At 40.6% G+C, this 18,077-nt stretch overlaps 1 protein-coding gene across 2 annotated transcripts in view; it reads right to left on the bottom strand.

Annotated features, from left to right (window-relative positions):
- Positions 1-18,077, bottom strand: part of WDR7 (WD repeat domain 7) — a 3,592,087-nt gene that overhangs the window by 3,487,269 nt on the left and 86,741 nt on the right. For both annotated transcript variants that reach the window (XM_044074906.1, XM_044074897.1), the window contains exon 3: positions 17,017-17,095. In XM_044074906.1, the coding sequence (XP_043930841.1) occupies positions 17,017-17,095 (79 nt within the window). The remainder of the gene's footprint in view (positions 1-17,016; positions 17,096-18,077) is intronic.

Here is an 18,077-nt window from a genome sequence, read left to right on the forward strand (position 1 = left end):
CACACACACACACACACACACACACACACACACACACATTTAAAGATTCAAAAAGACATCTGACAGAGATTTAAAAATTGTAAAACAAAAACTATTACAAACCATAACATTTATATTTTTACTATTATAAACCATAAAAGTCTAATTGATATTTTTAATGACCATGACTATAAACGGAATACTGCTCATTCAAAATACATATGAATTATTTAAAAGAATTTAAACTGAGTAGAACAAGGAAATTATGCTACTGTTACTGAACATTTCAATAAAACAATATTGAATGGAAATAAAATGTTCTTCACATTAAATGACAACCTATACTTAATACAACTGATCCTTATTTCCCAGAATATTGTATACAGTTGAAATAAGATCTTTGCCTTCTAGTAATAAACACGTTAGAAGAATAAACAGCTTTTTTCTCACTCTTTTGTTATCTCAACAACCAGAATAGCTCAATAGCTCATAAGAATCATATCACACTAGGTAAGGGTGCAATCTGACCAGACACAAGCAAATATATACAAGTATACAGTCACACAGGTTCATAGGTAGGTACTAGGCTATCGGCCCTGGGGCCTATACAAGCCCAGCCAAAAAGGTACCCTGGCTTTTGCCACCCAAGAAAATTATTTCCTGTGCCACTGTCGAGCAGAGCCACAGAGGTGATCCCCGGGGTGAATTTCCTATTTCCCATCCAATCAAGATTTTTCTTGAAGAGTGCTAATGAGGAGCATTGTTTGATATAGATAGGTAGTTTATTCCAGAGTATGGGAAGTCTCTGGGACAGGAATTTATCCCTCCAACATGTTCTGTTTAATGTGGTGACAAGGTTTAGGTCCGTAGAGCGTGTAGCTCGGAGGGATTGGGATTTCTTTAAGTGGAGCATGTCCAACAGCTCTGGGTTTGACAGAGCTTTGTATGTGAGGCAGAGATCACCTCTGAGTAGGCGATATGCGATGGAGTAAAGCTGGAGTTTTGTGAGACGGTCTGCACAGGGCATCTGTTTGAGGCCAGTAATCTTCTCTGTAAGGTATTTCTGCGGCCTTTCCAGTTGTTGTAGATGTCTTGTGAGGTACATACCAAAAGGGGCATTGTACTCTATAATGGGTCTAATGCGTGATGAGTAGAGGGGAACAATGACCTCTTTTTTTCTGGATGAGAAACCTTTTGTGATGAAGTGTGCCACGTAGAAGGATTTCCTGACTACTGTGACAATGTGATTATCAAAGGAGAGACTACTGTCCACCTGTGTCCCAAGGTCTCTTATCACACTTTCAGTGTTAAGTATACTACCACCTATGTTGTAGTTCATGGGTACAGAGTTTTTACCAAAGGGGATGACAATGCACTTTTTGGCATTGAGCTTGAGGCCATGGCTTTGACACCAGGCATCTGTCTTAGTGAGGCCCTTTTGTAGGATGTCCACATCGTTAGGAGTTTCGATTATGGCTCCAAGTTTGCAGTCATCTGCGAACTTCATTAGCCAAAGACCTTCTGTGTTAGCCTGTACTTCAGAGAAGTAGATACCAAACAGGAGAGGACCCAGGACTGAACCCTGTGGTACTCCACTTGTCACTGGTCTGAAGGCAGATTTGGAGTCTGCTACTTTCACAGTGTGGGTTCTGGCAGTGAGCCAGTTGGCAACCCATCTTGTGACATAGAGATTTATACCTAGTTTAGTGAGTTTATCTATAATTCCAGAGTGGGGGATGGTGTCAAAAGCCTTGGCAAGCTCTAGACAGGCTGTGTGAACCACCTTACCCTTGTCTACGGCTTTGGTGACTGCTTCAAAGAAGTCTATCAGTTTTAGGAGACATGATCTGCCTTTTACAAACCCGAACTGGGTGGGATCCAGAGTTTGGAGATTACCAATATCTTTGTGTATAAGTTCCATGATGATACGTTTCATGGCCTTGCAGACCAGGCTCGTCAGGCTAATGGGGTGGTAGTTCCTGGGGACCGTGGTGGCTCCCCCCTTGTGAAGTGGGATAACCATTGCTGTGCGCCATTCAGCAGGCACAAAGCCTGAGGTGAGGCTATGATTGAACATGGTACTTTGGTGGGGTGCCAGTTCGTTCTGTAGTTCGTGTAGAATGCAGCCTGGGATGTTGTCTGGTCCCATGGATGCTGTGTTCTTGGCTTTGGAGAGTGTGGTTTTTACCTGTGCAGCCGTGATTACAGGAACTTTGCATTCTTCCGGTATAGAGATGGGCTCTTTAGGGGGTGAGAGGGGGATAAAGTTAGCACTGAACCTATCTGCCAGGATGTTGGCAATATCAGTTGGGTCTATATATTTACTGCCATTGTGCTGTAACTCAAAGCAGATCTGAGTGTTGCCATTAAGATTCTTGACATAGCTACAGAATGCTTTGTGGTTGTCTTTAGAATCAGTGGCGATTTTGTTTTCGTAACTAGCTTTGGAGGATTTTATCAGGGATTGCAGCTTCTTACTGAGGCCGACCAGGGAGCTCCTCCACTAGTGGGATTTTACTCTCTTTTGCAAGAGTTTCTTCCTTCTGTTGTACAGTTTGTTTATGGCAGGGGACCACCAGATTGGCTTCCTTTTTTTGGAGGATAGCGTCTTGGTTCTGTTTGGGATAGCACGATCCATGCACTCATGTAAGTGCTTATAAAGTGCAATTGTGTAGGATTCAGTAGTCGTAACTGTATTGCCCATCTGCATGGGTGTCATGAAGTTCACCACTTCTGTCTTAAGAAGCATGAAGTTGACTTTGGAGAAATTTTTTACCATGGTTTCCTTAATGGGGAGTGGAGGTAGGATGTGGATATCTAGGGTAATTAGCTTATGGTCGGAGTGGACCAATGAGGCATTGACTTCAGGTGTGGAACTCATATTGGTAATGACTAGATCCAAGATATTGTTGCACCTGGTGGGGTTGTGGATAAGTTGATCCAGGGCATTGGAGTTTATGAATTCCAGAAACCGTTGAGCGAAGGAGTTGGTACATGAGTAGTTTTCCCAGTTAATGGTGGGGTAGTTGAAATCGCCCATTATTAGGGTGTTTGATTGAACCCTAATATTTTCCAGTACATCAAGAAAAGAGGAGTGGGAATCCTGGGGCATGGTGGGTGATCTGTAGCAAGCTACAATTTGGATTGTAGTTTTGCCCAGAGTTAGTTGCACTTGGATAACCTCGGCTGCATTATGCTGAGCAACTAGCCTGGAGCTGTAGATATCCTTAATGAATATGGACACACCTCCGCCTTTGGTGTTCCGGTCCAGGTTACATGGCCGAAAAGTGTGGTATGAGTTATAGCCTGGTAGTGCAGGGGTGCTCTCTGGAGCCTTGAACCAGGTCTCAGTCACTGCACAGATATCGATGTTCTCCATTTTAAGGAGTGCCTCGAGTGAGTGCATTTTGAGATTTAGACTTCTAGCATTGAGTAGCATCACCCTCAGTTTTTTTAAAATATACATTATTTCAGTATAACCTTAAGGGTGAGCATTATTTTAATAATTTATTGATTTTCTGATTACATGCTAAATCTCAAGCAGGAATGTAGGGGAGAGAAGCCTACCTGTCATGGTACCAGATGTATGCAAAGCATAAAACTGTTTCTAAAACTGTGCACCAAACCATTGCAGGATGTACACGTATGCATGCATGTACACACATACTTGATAAATCATATAATGCAAACTGGCAGGACCTCCACAAGTACTTCCACAATAACAAGAAAGCAAAACCTTTACCCGGAAGCACAGAAATAGTTGATAATAAAATGTGGTCAGTAATTATTATCTTCAATTTTACATAACCTCCCTAACTAACGAATAGTATACCAACTTTATGTACAAGTGGCCGGCCTTAGGCATAGGCCAACTAGGCAGCCGCCTAGGGCGCCGCTGTAGCAGGGGTGCTTTTCCAGTATTTATTTGGTGTAGGTAGACCAGGTTGGGGGCACCTGGGTGGTGTGTGTGGGGTGCTGTGGAGCCCTTTTGCCTAGGGAACCAGCTGACCTAAGGCCGCTGCTGTGTACAACTACTCAGTTTAAAAAAAATGTATTTTCACACTAGACTTGTTTTGTTCAACAGTCATTTTTGTTGTAACAGTCAAACTAAAGTAAACAGGTACCTTTCTTTTTTTCGTTCTTCTTTCTTTCTACTTGTTCAGTTTTAAGAAACATGGGCATTGCAATGTAAAAAGAGAAGAAAAGTCTGGACAAAACAGCATGATACAAGAAAAAATGCATATGTTTTTTCTTACTCTTGCATAGGGGATGATAAAAATGTTTTCCTCTAGCAAATAAATGAGTGCTTATAGTACAGGCAACTGTGTATTTGGTTATCACGTGTCTATGGAGATAATCTGATAAGGGGCTATAAAAACAGAATAGTTCCTTCTTTCAATCATTAGGAGAAATTGTTTTCTGAAAGCATTCAAGTGTTTTTCTAATCTGAGAGATGAATAAAGATAATACAAGAAGAGACAACACTTATTGGAAGTAGAAGCACAGGCTATGAAATGAGTCTCAGCATGGATAACCTTCCTTACAGGTTAATCCAAGTCTAGGAGTATGGTTGCCAATCTGAGACAATTGTTTCTATTAGGAGGGTTAAACTTCAATATTTGAAATGCGCATAGTTTTGTGTGTTAGTATTACGTTAATACATTTTAGGGATGTTCTAGGGTGTGCTTGTTTTTCTATTTGAGGGTTTTCACTAAAACAAAAAGTTTTGTAAGATATGACAAAGGTTCAAATACATATGACAAGCAATAACTGTATAAAAGATCAACCTGCCAAACATTAACAACTGCATGTAACACAAATGCTTAAACTAAACATTTAAAAAAAACTATTACTCATAACAGGTGGGAATAATAACGTCTTAACATAATGGCACCTTCTATATTATCTTTAAATGTGAATGGTCTCAAAGATATATACAAAAAATAAAAACAGTGAACTATGTTAAAAATGCAGACTGCAAAAAGCTATGCTATACGAGACACATTTGGAAAGAAATTAACATGTTAATTTGATAAAGAAAGAATTTCAGGATGGTATTCAGCTGAATATATGGGACAAAGTAAAACAGGAGTACTTGTATTAATTGCAAGAGGAGCTCTAAATAGCTGGGGAGTGGGATAAAATTACAGTGGAGTTTAAAAATAGGTTGGAAATAAAAAGAGAGATATGGTTAAGAATTAACAGTAATTATTTAGAAGGACTAATAAAGATTAAAATATTGCAGAACAGTGGGAATCTTACAGAACAAGAAGAGGAGCAATTACAGAATGTTAAACAGAAAATAAGGAATTACCTTGACAATAAGCATGAGTTTAGAAAGAGTGCTGTTATGCAACTGTTTTTGATTACTCCAGAGCACAAAAACGTTTAGCTCAACTCAGGGAACAGAAAGTAGAAAGGATTCTCGCCAAGCTTAGAGAGCCTACAACAAGGAAGATAACCAGAGATCCTGCAGAGGTACTAGAAATATTTCAGAAAGTTTATGAAAATCTATATAATGCAGAGAAATATGGAAATCAAGAAAAAGGCACAAATGGAAATATTTATGGAAGAATTAAATATGCTAAGGTTAGAGGTAGATGAGGCTTAATTACTAACAGGATAGGAGAAGATGAGATAAAAGTGGTGATGCATAACCAATCTACAGGGAAGTCCCCCAGAATAGATGGTATTCCTGTGGAAGCTAAGAGGGAAAAAACTGATAAATATCCAGAAGGTTTTGTTTAATAGTATTTTAATAGGAAGAGAAACACCAACATCCTGGAAGAAATTTGTGGTGGCTATAACACCTAAAGATGATAAAGACCCATCAGATCCAGCTTCATATAGGCCCATTTTAATTCTAAGCCATAATTATAATGTGTTTGTATTAATAATGGTTAAAAGAATGGCAAAGGTGAAGTTGAAATTGATAGATATGGATCAATGTGGTTTTGTGGAGAGGAAATAAACATTTCACAGCAGTGACAGGACAATGATGATCCAGAAGGAAGGAGAATGTAAGAAAATCCCACTGTTGTTGGTGTGTCTTGACGTAGAGAAAGCATTTGACAGAGTAAGTTGGGATTTTATGAATAGAGAAATGGAAGCTTTTGCATTCCTGATAAAATTATAAGGTTGATTAGGAGGACATATGAGGGATTGGAGATGAAAATTAAAGTGGATGGGTTCCTCTTTGATAAGTTCTGCTTGAGCAGAAGAACCAGGCAGGGCTGTCCCTCTTTCCCCTTTGTTATTGGTGTTATATTAAAACCACTGGCAAAGTAAATAAGGGACTCAGAAATTCAAGGATATAATTGGTACAGTAGTCAAGAAAAGCTGGCTTTGTTTGCAAACAATATTACTTTACATCTGATAAAAACCAGAAAAGGACATGTCAGTGTTGTGGAACATTTGAGACAGTCTTTTTGGGATATAAAATTAATGCAGCTAAAACAAAGGCAAAAGCTGTAGAGTATGTACCCACACACAGATTGGTTCAGCAATATCCATATTTTTGAGGACACGATAAAATGAATTACTTAGAAGTATGGATTCAAAAAGGATTCTGTTTATTGCATTTAAGGATATGTGGGAAGAGACTAAATAAAAAATAATAAAAAAATGAGAAACTGAAAGCTCTGTTTTAGAGATATAAATAGCAAAATACGAGAAGTCAAAATGTTTCAGTTCCCTTAGCTTTATACACAGGTCAGGGATATTTTTATCAACCATAGGAGAAGATATAGAAAGCAATTAACAAAGAGTTGAAGGATTCTGTGAGGGAAAGACATCAAGAGTCAAGTGGGATAAGCTGATCCTTCCAACAGAACAAGGTGGTTTGGGATTACCTGATTTGTAGAGGTAATTCAAAGTGGAAAAGGATGATGATGAAATGGGGGAAAGCTCAAGAAACAAGGGCAAACTGGGATTTTGGATGAAGATCCTTAAGGAGAATAACAATAACCATACAGAATATTATATTCATAAAATAGCAGCCAACACGGGAATGGAGAAAGGAGACTCTGTCGACAGGGAAGACTGCAATTAGGAATATAGACAACAGGCAAGAGGGGGGCTGGAATTTAATGGAAAAAACTGGCAAAGGAACCAAAGTATAGGAAGTAAATAATTAGAGAGGGGAAAGTTAACAGAATGGTAAGCAGCCAAGAATTTATTTGGAATGCAGGTTAGAGACTGCTTTCACCATCAAGGATTGATATCAGATTATATGCAAAGAGAAAGAAATAGCGGGATCCTGAGTGAAAGACCAGCACAGGTAGAGTTTTAGTGGATTCCAGAACAGAAGCTGCTGTTAAAAAAGGGATAAATAGTAGAACATATAAAATACTGCATGATAACTAGAAGAATAAATCAGAAGAGGTTAGAAAGGATTGGGAAGACAGATTAGATAAGCAAGACAATAGCATATCATGTTGCAGATGTAATTTTTAAATCAATACTATCCGAGTTATGAGAAAGATGTAAACAACTCTGTGAAGTACTTTAGACAAATAATTTTGTTCTTACAAAAGCATTAATTTTGTCCAATTTTTCATTTCAATCTACTATCTACTATAAAAATTATGGAGTTCCTCTCTTATAGTATTTGTTACCAATAGTAAGAAAAGTAATCATGAAAAAATGGATAAATGTTCCCAATCACCCCAAACAAATCTATTAATTTAGTACCAATAGTGACTAAATGATAAATAAATCAGTACCATACAACTAAGAACAAAATCAGCAGTATTAAACTTTAAATTCTGGCCAAAGCTTTCTGCATTAACATATGACTGTACCCTCCTTTTTATGCTGCCTCTTATGTTGCGTTAACACACCCAATAAGACAACACTCTACTACCTTGTAAGGAGCAGTTTCTCTCTCAAAACTTTGTTCATAACGGTTATGCTCTGCTAACCCACATGTAATCTCTGTATTTATCTTAGGAACTGTTTCCCAACTTCAAGTTCCCCTCTCTTCCTCTTTAGCGTAACCATATATACACAAGTCTAACTTCATTGTAAATAGTCTTCAGTGCCTGTATCATCTATCTGTACCATCTTTGCAAATAATATGAGTTATTGTTCACCCTGTAGGTTTTAACCTATTGTATTGAATATATGATACTGTACTTATATCTCTGTGGCATCTTAGATAATACTGAATCATCTGTATTATGTTGTAACTCATTTCTTGCTATTCATATTATCATCTGTATTATCTACCTCTTAGCTTGATTGTATTTTGGAGCTTTTCACCCCGCTTCTCTACTGAAAATGGGCTTCTTGCCCAGTCGGACATTACCCGGTTAACAAATAAAATTAATGAGTGTAGAGATGATTCATGGGTGAAGCATAATATAATAAAAATGACAAGTGAAGAATAAATAAAAACACAACAAAAAAGACTAGTTTAATAGCATTTATAAGAGGAAAGTGCTTTGTACATAGTTACCCAATAGTTTTAGTTGCATTTTTTCCAGCTATTTTTTAAATTGGATTGAGATATATACAAATTTGTAAGAAATATGAACCACAGAAACTTTCAATACTTTAGTAAGACTGTAATAACATGCAAATGTTGAATAATTGCTAATTTCAACTTTTAAATAAAGTAAAAAGAAAACATTAAAGCAAAAAAAAACTACAAAGCAGTTAGCTACCCTTTTAAATATGGTCTATTACCAACCTTCCCATCTTCCTTCCTTGAAAGAAATGAACAGCTGGTCTGAGTTTATCCATTCTTTGGTTGTGGACAATAATATTTCAATGGTCTCTAGACATTTACAGAATGCTGAAGCCTCTCCCTCTGTTTTGAGAATTAGGAAAGAAGGGTGACAGCTGAACAGTCCGGTTCACTGTTATATCTGACATCACTTTGGACATGAAGGATAGCTTAGTTCTTAATGTCATTCCATCCTGATGAAAGATTGCATAAGTTTCAATGGTCACTGACTTTTAGAACCCAAACATTCTCCAAGTAGAGGTATACAATACAAATTTAAAGTCTGCAAATTAGCTGGTTTAGGAGTGGATGCCTCATGTTCTCTAAGAAAAAATTAAAATCCCATGAAAGTGCCACTGACTGACTGGGTAGTTTGAGGCACAGTACCTATTTCAGGAAAAGTTTTGCTACTGGTAAATGTGAAGAAGAGGGCTTATAGAAAGATAGGCTAAAACAGCAAATAAATAAACCTCAGATGTCTACGTCTGGGCATGCTTTGAATAAACTATGTACATAGTTAAAAGGATTTACTATCATTTGATTGAACAATATGTGACTGAAAAGTAGCATTTGAAAGTATTTGACTGAAGACTGACTGAAAGCCATTTGAATGAAAAGCACCTGACTGAAAACCCTTTTGACTGAAGCCCATTTCACAGAATCAGAAATCAATGAAAAATATTAAAAATAACAAAATACAATATAAAAAAGTGATTTTGCAAGGGGGCAAGCCCCCCCCCCCACCGCACCCCATATGCCCCCTAATAATATATAACAACTCCACGGCCACACAACCACTTGAGAAAAGAAAAAACAACATACACGGTGAAACAGTGTTAGTACTTGTGATTCAATGTGTATGTTGTTTTTTCTTTTCTCAAGTGAAAATCTGTCAATTGCTTTTCAATCAAATGGGCTTTCAGTCAATTAGTCTTCAGTCAGATGGGCTTTCAGTCAATTAGTCTTCATCAAATCTTTTCAAAAATTGTATTTTCAGTTAAGTACTCTTCAGTCCAATAACAGTAAACTGTTATAAGATTTGCTATACAGTGACTTTCTTGGGACTAATGTTATGAGCCATGCACCAAGGACTTTTAATTTTTGTCTTTCGGCTTTTCCCGGTTAGGGGTCGCCACAGCAGAACTCCGGTCTGCTAATGATTGGCAGTAGAGTTTTACGTGCTGGCTTGCCGGGCCTAACGCACAACCTTCAATGAAGGAACGCCCGTTCATGCATGTCGCCACACAGAATACGCTCTAACTGAGAATCGAACGGGCAACGTCTAACTGTGAGGCGACAACGCTACCGCAGCACCACCACCACAGTAAATCTGAAAAAGCAATATTTTAGCCACAACAATCAGTTCTTATTGCTAAAAACATAACTGTATAGTACATATATAAAATAATACAGTCAAACATAATCATTGTAACACATTAAATCATATTTCAGTCTGACTTACAATGGCAGTCTTCTTCCTCTCAAATCAAGAACCCAGCCTTCAAGCTGAAAGTCTGAGGTTTATGAGAATGGAATGCACTAACATACCTTTCAGGTGGGTCAGGTGTGTAATAAACCAAAGAAGACCTAAGAAGTCTCAGAAAATCACCTACTTTTAGCTAAAGAAGTAAGAGGATCACAGTTGCCTGGGACAGAAGTGAGCTATCAAAATCATGTTTGTTCATTCTTTTCTGGCTTTCATCATGACTTTTGGTATCAATGGTATGGAGAAGGCAAGAAAAGCTACCACCTCTCATGATCAGAGAAGGCAATTAATGCCCGTGTGTTTTTTATAGGGGAATGTGGTGCACAATTACACAGCCTAACAATTTCACAGGATGGTAAAGACGTCTACAAAGGAGGTCCCCATCACTATGTCATGACTTGGAAGATCTTTAGGTCTGAGGCCCATTTGTGGAGTCTGGCAGTGGTCCTGCTTAACTGATCTGAAGTGGCAGTCTGTTCTGAAGAAAAAAAATGTAAATATTCCAGCTTCTAAATATCTCTACCAGCATTTCAATGACATTGATGTGTTGGCTTTAAATGATGTAGTCTCACCATCTATAAATACAGCTCCAAAACTGCAAAATGTTGAGGAAAAGGGAAACTTCCTACCCCCACACTTCTGCAACTTTGTTCTTAGCATTGTCAGCATTGTCATACTACTGACCTAAGTAGAAGTCAATTAAATTTCAATAATTCCATTTCAATTAAAACAATTAGGATTCAAGCCGTGTATCCTAAAGCTGGGTCTACATTATTTCATTGAAATCTATTTGCATTAACTGTATTCATCGAACTGACATAATTGAAATTCCCTTCGTCGAATGATCAAATCAGAGAAAGGTCTTCCCAGGTAAGGAAACTAGTTGACCAGTGGACCAACTGATAAACAAACATTAAATCAAACCCAGCAAACTGGGTTGCTACACCCCCACACACCCCCTACTTATATTGTATATACCAACTCCAAGATTGCATTACAGTGGAGAAATGGACACATTTCCATATGGTGGCCAACTAGTTTACTTACCTGTGAAAAAACATTTACTGATTTGAACATTCGATGAAGGTAATTTCGATGATGTTGGTTCGAAGAAAGTACAGTTTTGTACCTACCATAAATGTAGATGTCCGAACTGGATAGCATCTGCAGTCATAACAAGTGGGTTGTCCTGTCGTCAGGCAGCCCTGCAGTCGGCCGGATTCCAAAGTCCGGGTCCGGCTTCGGCTGATGTCGCACTCCACCCGACGTCATCTCTGTTGGTCTTCGGGTATATAAGCATCAGCCGACGCCATTTTCCTCAGTGTTTCTTGCCCCAGATGCCAATAGCCCTCTTGCAGGCTAAAATTTGGATAGATGCCAATGTTTCCAAATAGATAGAGGTAAACACAACAATAAGCATATATGTACATATATACAAACAAATACACCATAAAAGACTCCCCAACAGCTAGCTATTAGGAGGGTAAACACCCTAGGAGTACCACAGAGGGGAAGGAGGGAGGGTAATCCTGACTGCAGATGCTATCCAGTTCAGACATCTACATTTATGGTAGGTACAAAACTGTACTATGTCCTTCATGGATGCATCTGCAGTCATAACAAGTGGGTAGAATACCATAGCCAACTAGGGGAGGAGGATAAAGGTAGATTATGGTGTGTTTAGGATCCCTTGCAGTACAGCAGTGGCAAACCCTGCTCGGGATCTGGAATATAGAGGCAAATTATAATGCTTGGCAAATGTATGCACGGAGGTCCAAGTAGCCGCCTCAATAATGTCTTTGGTTGCCACTCCTCGTAAGAAGGCTGTGGTAGTGGCTGTTGCCCTTGTAGAATGAGGTCTTATGTTCTGTGGAATTGGTTTTCCATGGAAGGAGTAACAGTATCGTATGCAATTTCCTATCCATTTGGAGATTGTCTGTTTGGAAATAGCTTTTCCTTCCCTTCCTGTTGCATAGGCTACAAAAAGTTGGTCAGTCTTTCTGCTATTTTTGTTCTGTCCAAGTAGTAGCGTAGCTGTCTATGTACATCCAAGGTATGCAGTATTCTTTCCCTCTGTTTTGTGGGTTGGGAAAGAAGGTAGGTAGGTGGATTGCCTGGTTTAAAGATACTCTGGATACCACCTTGGGCATAAATGTAGGATTAGTCCTCATGGACACTCTATCTTGGTGGAAGATTAGGAAGGGTTGCACTGCCATTAAGGCCTGTAGTTCTGAAACCCTCCTTGCTGAAGTAATTGCCAGTAGGAAAGCAGTTTTCCATGACAGGTGTTGTAGGTCTGCTGTTGCTGCTGGTTCAAAGGGTGATAGTGTCAACTTTTCTAGCACAAAGTTTAAATCCCAAGCTGGTAATGGTGGTTTCCTTGGAGGTTTTACATTCTTGATTCCTCTGAGGAACTGCCTGAGCAAAGGGTGCGAAAAAACAGGTGGATCAAAGCTGTATTCTGCTGAAATAGCTGATGCATGTATCTTGATGGAGGAGTAGGACAGGCCTGAATGAAGAAGTTCGCCAGATACTCCAGAATGTTAGGCATATCTATGTTTGACACATCTTTTCCTCTTTCCGCACTCCAAATGACAAACCTTTTCCATTTTCCAGCATAGTTCCTTCTTGTTGAAGGTCTGCGTGCTTCAAGAATAATGTCTTTAACTCTTTGGGAAAGTTCTGGATTAGCTGCTGCTATGTGATGTTCCATGCAGTCAGTTGCAGCGTTTTTAGGTTTGGATGTATGATGCTGTAGTTGTTCTGAGTTAACATCAAAGGCATCAGGGTATTGGCCACATATTGTTCGAGACATGCTCTTCAGTAGTGGGTACCAGTGTTGTCTTGGCCAGTTTGGAGCTATCAGGATTATCCTTGGACGTTCTTCCTTGATTTTTAGTAGTACCTTGTGTATCAAAGGAAGTGGTGGGAATGCATATGCTGTTAGGCCTTTCCAGTTGAAGGAGAGTGAGTCCACTTTCCATGCTAGTGGGTGGAATGTCCTTGTGCAGAATTTTTGAGCTGGTGATTGAGAGGTGATGCGAATAGGTCTATCTGTGGCATTCCCCATTTCTTTGAGATGGTCTTGAAGATGTCCGGGTGCAGCTTCCATTCGTGGGCATCCGAGTGGTTCTGCTTAATATGTCTGCTAGAGTATTGTCTTTCCCCGGTACAAATATTGCCTGTAACTGAATGTTGTAGCTGAGTGCCAGGGTCCACAGCTCCAAGGTCATTCTGCATAGGGGTATGAATGAGTGCCTCCCTGTTTGTTGATGTACCACATGACTGTGGTGTTGTCTGTCCTTATCATCAACTGGCCCTCTTTGAGGAATGGTTTGAACTTTTGGATTGCCAGTTTTACTGCCAGCATTTCTTTTAGATTGATGTGCAGGTGAAGTTGATCCTGTGTCCACAATCCTTGCACGCATTTGTCCAGCATGTGGGCCCCCCATCCTAGGTCTGAAGCGTCTGTTGTGATGGTCTGGCTTGGTTGACATCTGCGAAAGGGTAGGCCTGGGTTTGACTGGCATCCATAGGAACTCCTGCTTTAAGCATGGAATTAGTGGGATTTCTGTTTCTAGACTGTGTCTGTGTTGGGACCATAAATTCTTTAGGTACCACTGTAGTTTCCTCATATGTAGTCTGGCAAATGGGACCAAGATTATGCATGATGCCATGAAGCCCAAGGCCTGCAGAACTTTTCTTGCTGTTAACTTGTTCAGCTTTGTTAGTGCCAAGAAGTACAGAGGAAGTTCTTTTTGTTTTTCTGTAGTCAGGAATGCCATTTGTTGTACTGTGTCCAATTCCGCGCCCAAGAATGTCCTTGTTTGGGATGGTATCAGCCTTGACTTTTGTAAATTGACTGTGTATCCCAGTCCTTGTAGCAAGTAAATGACCCTTTGTAAATCTGTTGTCAGCTTGCTTTTGTTGTCCCCTTGTAGCAGGCAGTCGTCCAGGTATGGGTAAATTTGAATTCCTGTAGTCTGCAAAGGGCGATAACAGATGCCAGGCATTTTGAGAATACTCTGGGCAGTAGATAAGCCAAAGGGCAATGCTGAGAATTGATAGTGCTCTGATCCTGCAAGAAATCTGAGGTATCTTCTGCAGATTGGTCGAATGGGGACGTGCAGGTATGCCTCCTTGAGATCTAGAGTTACCAGCCAAGACTCCTTGCCCAGCATGGGAAGAAGTTGCTGTAGGGTCAGCATTTTGAATTTTGGGACAATGATGTATGTATTTAAGGTGGACAGGTCGAGAATTGGTCTCCAACTTTTTTCCTTTCTTGGAACTAGGAATAGTCTGGAATAGAACCCTTTCCTTGTTCTGCTGTTGGCACTCTTTCCACAGCTCTCATGTTTGCTAACTCCATTATCTGTAGAGCCTCTGTTTTTGATTTGGAGGTAGATTTGGCATTCCTCTTTTGACTGGTAAAGTGTGGAAGTGAAACCGGTAACCTTGATCTATGGTTTGTAAAATCCACTTGTCTTTTGTTATGTAGTGCCAGTTCTTTGAAAATAAGGTTAACTTTCCGCCTAGAGGAGCTGCTATTTGTTCCCTGGTAGGCGGAGTTAGGATTAAGTCACTGTGGTTGTGCTGATGTAGTGGCAGTGGCTGTGTCTGTGCCTCTGTTGTTACCTTGCCACTGTCGTCCTCTGTAGGCACCTCCTCTGGATTGGTTTCTGCCTCTGGAGCGTCTATTCCTGCCCCTTTGAAATTTTGTGGAGTCAGGAAAGGACCAATTTTTGGCAGGCCAGTTCCTGCTAAACCTTGGGGTTGAACCTGCAAGAAATCTTTAACAGTTTGAACAGATTTTGCCTTTTCTTCCATTTTCTTCATAACCTGCTGGGCAGGTGTACCAAACAAACTTGTCTTGTCCATAGGAGCATCTAGCAACTTAGCTTTAACATGATCCGGTAAAGCTTGTTCCTTTAGCCATGCATGCCTTCTTATCACTGTGCCTGTCATGGCTGATCTAAATGAAGCCTCCAGTGCATCATAGCCACATTTTAAGGAATGGTTGCTAACCTGTTGTATGTTATTTACCATCTCTAATACATATTTCTTATCAAGAGATTCATCAGTAGTTAGGTTTTAGTTAACTGATCAAGCATAAACTCTTGGTATTGTATCATGTGAAACTGACAGTTTAAAGCTCTAGCTGAGAGAGTAGCTGAAGTGTAGACCTTTTACCCCATCTGTCTAATGACCTTGCTTCCCTTTCAGAAGGAATAGGGTTTTAGCTGTGGTCGCGGCTACTGCCTTGGGACCCTGGGATATAGTTTCTAGGTCTGCAAGTGGGGCCTTGTAAAGGTGGTGATGAGTATCTGGCACCCTGTAAAATCTGTCTGGTTTGGCAGGGGCTGGGGGTAAAGAATCTGGAGCGGAGCAAACATCATTGAAAGCATCATCCACCACAGAGAGAACAGGAGGTATAGCTAAGGGCCTGTGCTGTGGGAGGTGCAGAAAGGTCCTAAGTCTTTTTCTGGAGTCTGAAAAATCCTGTTGCTGCCATTGGAACTGTTCTCGCATGGCATGCAAGGTTTCCCCAAAGGAGAATTCTTCTGGTGGGAAGCAGCTGGAATGGATTCTTCAGCATCAGAATCTTCAAAATTGGAGAAGGGAGCCTCTGGCTGGTCAGTTATGTCTGATTCATCAGCAGAATCATCAGAAGACACTGGCTCAGGGGCCTCTGCCCTAGGTCTCTTCTCTGGGGGCTGAGAGGCCCTGTCTGGGTGAGATTGAGATCCTCTAATTAAAGAAATTAAATCTTCTGCCAAAGAAAGCATTTGAGAACTAGAAGAGGGCCTGGATGTGGGGGGGGTTAACAGGCACTGATTTAGTAGTCTTGGCTGCTTTAGCCCTGGCGAAGGCCTTAATGGACATGGCTGCTGGAGGCCTAGCAGCACCACGTGCTGGGGTAGAGACATCCAAGGGGATGGTGTCTGATAAGTCAACCACCGTAGTGGGTAAAATTTCTGAGGTCGATTCAAGAGTTGTAGCAGGGGCCTCAGTTGTAAGAATAGGTTCAGCTGTACTTTGATCAGTTTTCTCGGTTTCGGCGAAACCGAGACACTCGTTTGCTTTACCGTGGTTTCGCCGAAACCGCGGACCGCGATGTCGGTCTTTATCTTTCGTTTTGGTAGATTGGGTAGTCGGAGGATCCGCCGGCATAATGTACGCAAAATCAGTACCGAAAAACTGTTCTGCAAACTCCGACCGACGCCTAAGCGTTCGTCGGTTGAAATAGGCACAGGCCGAACAGGCTGCTACGTCGTGGGCTGGGCCTAAACAAGGCAGACAGTAAGAGTGGAAATCTTTATGAGGTATTTGTTTCCCACAGGTTAAACAATTGTTAACTTTTTCTGACATCGGCTGAGGCAAGAAAGAGTCCCCAACGGGGTACTTAGCTTTAGAAGTCTTCGAAGTAGTATTCGGTAGAAGTAATCTCTGGATCCAACCGACCGGCACTTGCGAACAGCTTCTGCTTCGGGCGCCACGCGGCAAGAAAGACTGAGGAAAATGGCGTCGGCTGATGCTTATATACCCGAAGACCAACAGAGATGACGTCGGGTGGAGTGCGACATCAGCCGAAGCCGGACCCGGACTTTGGAATCCGGCCGACTGCAGGGCTGCCTGACGACAGGACAACCCACTTGTCATGACTGCAGATGCATCCATGAAGGACATCAGCAGTTTGATGCAAGTAGATTTTGATGAACTGATATAGACCCCCTAAAGCTACAGAATTTAAATGATTTACAACGCTTCTGATTTTTTACATCAGCATTTCTGCATTTTAACCTCTATACATTTAGTTCCTTACCTGCATACCAGTATGTGTACAAGCTAATTTGGTGAACTCTATGCATCGTCCATCATTAACATCCCAAAGACACATCTCCCTAAAAGAGAAAAAGTAGATAAAGTAATCCATTAAATGTCTCATGACTGCACATTTAACCTGTTAAATGCTGATCACATTTAAAAATCCACTCCCTTAATTATCTTGTTTCTGAAAGCTCTATCCTTTTTTCAAGCTCCTATACCCCATGTAATATTTATTTTTGTTGTTCTAGTAATGAAGCATACAGGTAGTCGTATGCTTCTTCACTTCATGTACTTTACCATCTGAATTACTGCTATGTATTTACAGCTCTGGAGAAAAATGTTACTTAGCACAGTAATGTGACTTTTTTGTGAGTGTCCTACAGTAACCTTACTTTGGCAAGTATGACAAGCAGTGACCATACAAAAAGAAAAAGAAGTTATGTACCTACCATAACGTTCCATGTTAGTTGTCTTCATCTCACCTTCCTTCTTGCTGTTTGGGTTCGGAGCCGATCCTTGGCTCCGACTCGGCCATCTTCTACAGCTCGAGAACTGTTTACTGGCTTGAGGCTACCCCTTATCCCAGAATGCCCAGTGTCAGCTACCCAGATCTCATTTGTGATAGCGCACACTAGACATAAGTGGCGTAACCAGTTACCTAAAAACTGGTTGTCCAATACACCTAAACAAGGAAAGAGTCATAAATTACCTGGCATGTGAAGTAATACAAGATACTCAGCCAGTGAAAACAAAAGGAACTCCTCTCAGTGCTCTAGGAAGGGGGAAGGAGGGAGGGACGCAAGAAGGAAGGCGAGATGAAGACAACTAACATAGAACGTTATGGTAGGTACATAACTTCTTTATGTTAAGTTGTCCATCTCGTCTTCATTCTTGCTGTTTGACACAGTGTCCCTAGCACCTAAAATCCCAGGTGGCTCATTGGAACAGACTCTTCAGAACAGTAGAACCAAAGGAAGCCCTGCTCCGGGAGACCATATTCACCTTGTAATGAGAGATAAAAGTATGAGGGTTTGCCCAAGTGGCAGATGCACAGAT

This window comes from Protopterus annectens, chromosome 1.part1 (assembly GCF_019279795.1).
Source record: "Protopterus annectens isolate FY-2018-M chromosome 1.part1, PAN1.0, whole genome shotgun sequence".
Lineage (NCBI taxonomy): Eukaryota > Metazoa > Chordata > Ceratodontiformes > Protopteridae > Protopterus > Protopterus annectens.